This window comes from Stegastes partitus, unplaced genomic scaffold (genome assembly GCF_000690725.1).
Source record: "Stegastes partitus isolate 25-593 unplaced genomic scaffold, Stegastes_partitus-1.0.2 Scaffold1180, whole genome shotgun sequence".
NCBI classification, from domain to species: Eukaryota; Metazoa; Chordata; class Actinopteri; family Pomacentridae; genus Stegastes; species Stegastes partitus.
Genome location: NW_007578911.1, coordinates 11,069 through 19,888, shown reverse-complemented (window position 1 = coordinate 19,888; position 8,820 = coordinate 11,069). Strand labels below are relative to the sequence as shown.

Below are 8,820 nucleotides of genomic sequence, written 5' to 3'. Positions count from 1 at the left end.
AAAGGTAGAAGTCATGAATCGTTTCTCACTGTTCTCCTTTAAATTGAGGAAGGAGCTCTTTTGACACTGTTGTCTCACAAACAGAAGGTGCTGGACCTGGTCTCTTCATACTGGAAAAAATAGAGAAATAAAGACCTCCATTTTAACAGATATGAAAGAGTTTTTGAACATTAAAAAATATGATATGTCATGTTGTACTATTTTCTAAAAGTCAGTGATATCATTTTTGTATCAACAAAATCAGACTGAAACAACATCCCTGAGTCTGGATTTAAAGATAAAAAAGTTGAAGGCACATCTGCCCGAAACCAAAAGAAACCCCCCCAAAAAACCCAACTGTTTCTTACTGATTTTTCCTGAAATGAAGCAGTATGTCTTTGGAAGAACACATTGATTCATATTCATAGAGTTCAGACGTGTATGGACAAAACAAAACTAAATCTTGTAATGTAGTGTTTTAGAGACATTGCTCCAAGGCAAACATATGCCCTATTTTAATGATTTAAATTACCACTTGATGACAAATGATGATTCATTTAGGAATAAATAGAACTGTGACATGGTTATCTTAATGCTATATTTCTAAAAATCTGTCAGAAGACTTTAGAGCTGTTTCTTTTTTGCTTTTTCAAATTTGTACATTTGACCATTTGTACATTTTCTGCATTAATTCATGGTAGAAATGTATTTATTTATGGAAAGGAAATCCCAACATTCAGAAACTGGTGGAAAGTTCAAAAAATTATGGAAAATATATGGATTTGTACAGTAAGGAAAGACAAAAAGTTACAAAAAAAAAAAGACACAAGCATCAGAGGCACTATAAAATGTATTCTTAATATTATAGCAGTTTTTTGTTCTAAATACACAAATACAAGAAAATGTATGCATGTGTATATGCTGGTTATTACATAACATGCATTTATGGCTATAAAATATAAGAATAATATAATCATAATACATGCACAAAGCTTTGGACGTTGAACTTTAGCTGATGCACAATGTTACATCACAAGCAGTTCATGGGAAAAGGCTCAGACCGAATCAAAGCACAGACTGATATAATAATTCAAAATGTAAATCCTGTGGCCCTTAACTACAATATTTTCTAGCAGATTGCATCAGTTACAAATCAGACATTCCTGCAAAACCTTATTTTTCAAATTTGAAAAGGCCTTCTTACTTGTTGCTCTCGTCTTTTGAGCCAGCAGACACTTCTGTCGGTTCTTTGTTGTGGAAAACAGATACGAGCTTCTTCACATTCACCCTGAAATGTTTTCAAACAATAAAATTATCCTGCTGATGAATATAAAGCAGCTGTCTTTCTCTTTGGCCGGGCTGGCTCAGGTGTAAATCTTAAGGACATCCTTGCCTCTTAAAAAGATGAAGAAAAAGCCAGTGTATGAATTATTCTACTTGTATTTCAATGCAGCACAAATGTCATGAAGTCATGTCTTCTTACCTTTCGTTGTCCTCCTCTGATGAATCCATAACCGTTACGATTGTCAATCAGATCTTCCAACTGCCACCTTTGGACCACACGTGCACTGGCCCATCACCATAACAACCAGCCTGCACATGTTTACAAGCTGGTTGTCAATTATGAAATCCTAAAACTACATTTCATACAGTGTAATGCCAAAAGTCAAAGCTGAGAATTTAAGTGTGATGATTTATGTTGTCCTGAATTCATAAAAGCTGAACATATTTTCGTTTGTGTCATCAGAGGTGGAGATGATTTCAGCTATTTTTGCAGAATAGGTTTTAATTTGCGAAAATTATAGGACTGCAAAGTGGCTCGGTGGTTAGCACCATCGCCTCACAGCTACAAGATCTCAGGTTCATGTCCTGGTGAGGACCCCCAGGATCTTTCTGCGTGGAGTTTGCATGTTCTCCCCGTGCAGTGTGGGTTCTCTCCGGGTTCTCCGACTTCCTCCCACACAGTCCAAAGACATGTTGAGGTTAATTGGTGATTCTAAATTGTCTGTAGGTGTGAATGTGAGTGTGTCTGTCTCTAAGTGTAGCCCTGTGATAGGCTGGTGACCTGTCCAGGTGTCCCCTGCCTTCACTCTAAGTCGACTAGAATAGACTCCAGACCCCCAGCGACCCTAGTGAGGATTAAGCGGTGTATAGATAATGGATGGATGTTTTTAATTTACAATATATAATAATGAGACGTCATAATTTTGATGCTTGTTATGTATTTTCATGTGAAATCTAATAGTAACTGCACTGTAGCAGTCAAATATGTGCAGTGAAGTAAAAAATACACAATTTTATTATAAACTGTAGTGCACTGGAAGAGCAAAGAAGCATTTGTTGAAAGTAACACAAACAACAAAATGCATTATAAAGCATTATCCAACAGTTTTAGGAGTAAACTGACTAAAGGCCCCCAGAAACTCCCATTTGATGTGAAAAAGATGGAAATATGTATACATTGTTAGACCTAACAACTCCTGACAAGCTATTTGAGAGCAGGCAACTTTAAACTCTACATCCTGTTCATATTCTACTCCTTCATACGGTCAGTTTGTCTCTCATAACAAGTGTCTGTGCCAAATTTTAAACTGCACGTCTATTCAGAATAAGTGAATAGCCTATCTGACTTTAATAAGTGGAGGATCAATCTTGATTTATTGTTTCAAAGAGGAGAGAAAGTGTGTTTTTTTAGATTTTACACCACTTGTTCTTGGAGAAAAATATCTACTATCACACAATATGATGTCCTATTTAATCTAAGACCTGACAGCATATATATTCTACTGAAACTGAAATTATTTCAATGACATTTTCTGCTGCCTTCCTGCCTTTTCCTTCATGTATCTTCCTGCTTGTACTCCAAATCCAAGTCTGCTTCCTCATCTTGAAAGATTAGATCAGCAACCTTCTGCACAGTAGGTCTTGATGCCAAAACCTCAGTCAGTAACATAACAGCTCGGGTACCTTTTTATTCATATGGCCCTTAACCCTTTTCTGTTTTGACCTTGGTTAGCTCAGAAATATATTCTGATTATTTCGTTAAATTGCAGTTGCAGATCTCGCGACTGTCTTAAGGCACCGTATGACTTCTGTTTCTTTCGTGCACCACATGTGACTACACCTAAGCAGTTTTATGGATTCAACATTTCGAGATTTTCCCCGTGACTCTTCAAAGACCAACAGGTGTCCATCTCAGCTGAAATCCTGGTACATATGTTGGGAATGCAGGCAGTTCTTGTGGAGGAGACGAGATTCCCATAAAACTATGTCACAATAGTCCCATAAAAAATAGACACAGACATGGCATGTACAGTTTAACAGTTTCAAGATTCCATAAAACTGCCGTTTTCCTTAACTTGAGCCACACTAGGGGGGATTTCAAATCTGTTTCAATAGATAGGGGTCAAATATGACAAGGAACATGCTCAAATTTTAGGCTGATTTTTATTTTTTTTACCGCTATCAAATGTCAAAAATGGGTCAAATTTGACCCAAACACTATGTAATGGTTAAATTTTAAATCAGCGCCACCTGTTTTCATTTAAATTGTAGCGAGGAGAGAATCAGATTGTATGTGGAATAAAAACTTACCTGAAAGAGGCTCCTGGAGATTCCAACATGTGAACTGAAGTGACTTGGAGGCGGGACGGAATTAGATAGAAGGAAGGGAAGAGTTTAGGCTGTATAATGTCACTTACAGTGCCATCATAGTTACTGATCTCTCCCTCATGTGTGTATAATATATAACTAGGTCACATGCCAGCAAAAGGCCGGGATTCTTCCAAACAGGGTCTGTGAGAAAACACCGTCCCAATAACATCACTGTCAGAGTTCATGTTTGAAATTCAATCTGTGTGTTCAAGTTTCACAGATGATCGAATGACACACAGACATGGGAACTGAAAAACCCTCCAATTTATGATCACATATGAATTTGACTTGTTGCCTAACTCTGAATGATCACAATTAAGGTCTGCTGCAGATCAAAGCTATCTGTTTCTTCCAAAACATCCCAAACTACAAAGAGTGTTTTCTTCAAGAAAATGTAAAATCTGGGATCTTTATTATAATTAAAAACGGAGGGCTCTGTTTTAATCATGCAAATGCAACAAGCAGAGCTAAGTGGAAGGTCTTTGACTGCCCTTGCAATTCATGTTTGTGCATATGCAGCAGCACAAAGTGCAAAAATGTGTGTAGGGTGAGGCAGTTGGGTGAGGCAGAAATACAACAACTTACGCCACAATAAAACTACAGTCAGAGGCAACTTGTGGAGGCTTTTATTTAAACATTTCACTCATTCAGTGACAATAGAATAGATAAACTAGATCAATACTAATAATAGGCCGGTGGAGCTGTGTATATCAGTCATATCATACTGTAAAATGTGACACAGAGTAGTGAATGAAACATGAAATGCTTAGTCCAAACAAAAAAAAAAAAGGCCTCTCAGCATGTCTGTTTTGTCGCCTTATGGTTTTTGAAGAGATTTAATGAGCAATAAACACTGGAAGAATCTTCTACATTCTTTTATATTCTACATAAATTCAGTTTGCTTCATATGTTATTAACATATATTGTTTCAGATCTGTTGTTGCAGGGTGTTTCATTTAAATAGATTTTGGTATTTTAAACCTTTTTCCACCGTTGCTTCTTTGCTTCTCTGTTTTGAACTTAATGCAAAATGTTTCATTATCACCGCACACTGGTTAGCACTGTCACCTCACAGCTAGAAGATCCCTGGTTCACATCCCAGTTAGGACTCCTGGGATCTTTCTGTGTGGAGTNCATTTACAGTATTATCAATTTATTTATCAATTTTAATGATGCAACTGACTCAATTACAGGTCTTGCAGTTAATAAGAAGTTGTAAAAATGTAAAATGGCCACAGATGTGGCCGACAGCACACAGTACAGCAGCACATAAAGTGTTTTTTGTTTTCTACCTTGCCTCCCACGTGTTTCTTAACTTAGAGCAAAGCCAGTACATGTCATAAAGTCATATCACATCAAAGATGGACTTCAATATTTCCTTATTGGTCTGACATTATTTTGGCGCATAAATGATTTGCTAATGTCTTTCAGCCTTTCAGGCTCCAGTTCAGCACCTTTTTCATGTTAGATTTAAATTGACTGGATTTAATTAAACTCACTGTCTGCAACAAGTGCAGTTTGCTTCATCAAATCTTAGTATTTCCTGCAAAAGTGCTCATATCGCTTGTGGTAAAGTGGCATAAACAACAACTTTAAAATGTCACCTTTATCAGGCAGTCCAGGGTCACCATCATCATTTATCTGTAATAAAACAAAAGTGATAAGGAAACCGCAGCACATCAAAGCGACACATTTTCCCCATTGTTGCCCCGTTTTCATATTTTTATCACCTGATTTGAAATGATTTCATGTCCACTGTGGGCTCCTTGCACACAAATGCTGCAGATCTTCATCTGATCAGTTCTGCAGTAGAAATCTAGGGACCTCTGGTAGTGCGGACAGCAATCCTCCCTGACATCTACCAGTTGGTGTCTCCCCAGGGCCTCAACCGTGTAGTGCTCCCGGACGTGACGCTCGCAGTAGGAACAGGTGCAGGTCAGACAAGTCTTTACAGCCCAGGCTTGTTGGCAAATGTCACACATCACCTCCTCTTGTCTGTTTTCACACAGAAAAGTATGGTGTGGTTATTTATTAGCAAATGAATGAGTAATAGCATAGTTCTGGCCTAGCTGCAATATTAAAGAGAGAAGGAGAGAGGTTTTATTGACTCAAAGGTGAAGGAGCAGTGATAACACAGCTATTATATAAAAGGTAATAGGTAATAAGATTGGCCAGAAATTTAATTGCTGTTCAGAAAAAAAAGGGGGAAAAAAGTAATTACAGAAAAAAAAAGATCTGTGGAAAGAAGTATTTAAAAATGTAAAAATGAAGCAAGAATACAGTCCTATTAAATTCAACTTACTACAATATGAATCCATCCATTATCTATACACCGCTTAATCCTCACTAGGGTCATGGGAGGCTGGAGCCTATCCCAGCCAAAGACAGGTTCACCTGAACAGGTAACCAGTCTGCAAGGCTACACTTAGAGACAGACAACACTCAGATTCACACCTATGGATAATTTAGAATCACCAATTAACCTCGACATGGTTTTGAACTGTATGGGGGGGAAGCTGGAGAACCCAGAGAGAACCCACGCTGCACAGGGAGAACATGCAAACTCCATGCAGAAAGAGCCCAGACGTCCTTACCGGGAAGCGAACTGGCAACCTTCTTGCTGACGGTGCTAATCCCCCGAGTCACCTTGCAGCCCACAATAAGAATAAAGAACACTGTGTCTTTAGATGTATTCATATGCTGGAAATATACCTAGGAGGGTGCCGATGTCCATTCTGGAGCTGGGACGTCCAGTGGGCCTGTTTTCTGAAAGGTCACCAAGAAAGAAGTCCTCAGATGCAAAAACGCTGATAACAACGAACAGTGCGAGTCCAATTTAAAACCGCAAGGGACAAAAACTAAAAAATAAGTTGCATTAAACGTAAAAATCTGGGTTACCTTTCGTTGTTGAACTCAGGAGGGTCGCCTTTTGAAGATGCTTCTGTCCTATAGTCAGAATAGTTATCGTCTGGTCTCTCAGATCTGAAAGAATGACAACATCCGCAGGATCACTCACTAAGCACATCTCGTGACTTCACTTTTCAGCTACAACCAGGTTTGTCCAGCATTTGAGGAGTCTGGGTGGTTTATCTTTACTCCTGGCCTTTAAAATATGAAATATACAGGAGCTAATGTTTGCACTCCAGCAAATACAACAAGATTTTGTTAGCTTTACCAAATGGATTTCTCATCCTAAGTGAGTGTCTTAGAGGCTGTTGAATGCTGAGTTTAATCGCCAAAACTCAAATTTAAACCAAAATCTGATTGATTTGACGGCCTTACAGATTGTTCTTGAAATGGAGAGGGATTTCTATGGAAGACCTCTTAAACTCTGATGTCTTTTCACTGGGAAAACAGAACATCAGAAGATCACACAATAAGGTACACACAATATTTTTCAAAAGTCGTCTGCCATTTGATTTTTTTTCTGTTCATGTCTGCAGTGCATTATGATCCAGTATTAAAATGAATGAGTTTTGTTGTCTCTCTCTTTACTACAAGGCTGCATGAATTTCTCTTTTAAAGATACGAAAGAGTAGCTTGTGAACAGAAAAATAACGATAAAAAGAATATACTGAAGTTTTTGTTATATCCAATAAAATTAGACAACATAACTGAGTTTGCTTTGGAAATGACCGGAAATGACAACAAAAAAACTACAACAAATTCATCTTTCTGGCATCTTAAAAACAACAAAAATGAGAACATTTATGTTAAAATCAAATTCAGACAAACTAATTCATGCTTTTATTTCTTGTAGGGTGGATTGGACATTTGCAACTCATTCAAAATGCTGGTGTTAGAGTATTAACAAAAACTGTTCTTCGTCCCTGTTTGTCTCCTTGCAGAAACCCTTCTGTTAGTAATCTAAAACTTGAATTGATCCATGAATCCTGAGTTGTGTTAACATAGTAATGTTGGAAATTACACCAACTTCGTATTATGTGTCATTTAAACTGATATTTCTGCAACGATGGCTTTAAAATAAAAATATAATTGTAGTAAATTCATTTAATTAGCTTGATAATGTTGTCTTTCTCCACCTTGAGTTCAGGATTCCAGTCATTAAAATCTTGTGTTCATGCTACTAATTATTCATTAATAGGTCATTTAAAATACCATTGAATGTAGAGGAGCAGCTCATTTGCACAACTCAGTGTTTGAACATAATTTAATTAGAAGTTGTCACATCTCAAAAAGATTGGTGTAAACTGCTGAATTAATTTTTTTGTTTGTTTTTTTTTTAGTCTAACCATTTGCTTAACTGAGCTCTGATGTTTCCTACTGTCACCCCACTATGTACTAATCACTTTTTCTTTCATGAATTTGACATTAATCATGCTATAACCTGTACCTGCGCTGCCTGAAGTCATCAGGGACTGTGTGATCAGCTCTTTGTGCTTGATATACAGCAGCCGGAGAGGGTTGTGGTAGAAATCTGAAAATCACGACACACAGAGCAAACTATTCATGAGTCTGCAGACAGTCCAATCAAGTTATCAGACTTATTAATACATACCTGAAAGGTTCCTTACTCCATTTCACATGTCCACCCCAAGGTTGTGGCATGCCGAAGATATCTTTTCTGAAAGGCCGAAAATAGAAAAAGTCCTCAGATGCATATGGTGGCAGCAAGTCAAGTTAAAACTGCAGGTAATAAAACTAAAAAATAAGGTAAAGGTAAAACTCTGGCTCACGTTTGGTCGCTGAAATGAACCTTGACGTCCTTCGAAGACATGTCTGCACCATGGTCACCGTCTGATTCCTCAAATCTGAAAGAACGACAACATTAGCAGGATCATTCTCTAAACCTTCCTGGTGACTTAACTTCAACAGGTATGAGCAGGTTTGTCAGGTTTACACACACAGTGAAACACAGTGAGGCTACAGCTACCCAATATTTGAAGAGTCCATGTGGTTTAGTTTTACTTCCATTTCATTCCAGCAAGTCACTGAAAGTTTTACCAAATAACTTAATCGGTTCTCTTCCTAAAAGTTTCTAAACGAGTGTTTTGGAGGCTGAGTTTGACCCAAGGTTAGAGAGAAGATCAGTTTGATTTGACTGTCTTTCAGATTGTTACTAACATTGAGCAGAATTTATATGAAAGTCTCCCTGAAGCGCACAGTTTCATACAAAAAAATGTGATCTGCTATTTCATTTCTTTATGAGTGGTCTGCAGTGCATCA

General features: G+C 37.7%; 1 protein-coding gene across 1 annotated transcript in view; it reads right to left on the bottom strand.

Annotated features, from left to right (window-relative positions):
* Positions 1–8,405, bottom strand: part of LOC103368629 (up-regulator of cell proliferation-like) — a gene marked incomplete at its 5' end in the record, with an annotated part of 18,888 nt that extends 10,483 nt beyond the window's left edge. The window contains 5 exons of the mRNA XM_008297049.1: positions 6,346–6,440; positions 6,532–6,615; positions 6,916–6,978; positions 8,153–8,218; positions 8,331–8,405. Coding sequence (XP_008295271.1) covers positions 6,346–6,440; positions 6,532–6,615; positions 6,916–6,978; positions 8,153–8,218; positions 8,331–8,405 — 383 coding nt within the window. The remainder of the gene's footprint in view (positions 1–6,345; positions 6,441–6,531; positions 6,616–6,915; positions 6,979–8,152; positions 8,219–8,330) is intronic.
* Between the last annotated feature and the right edge of the window lie 415 nt (positions 8,406–8,820).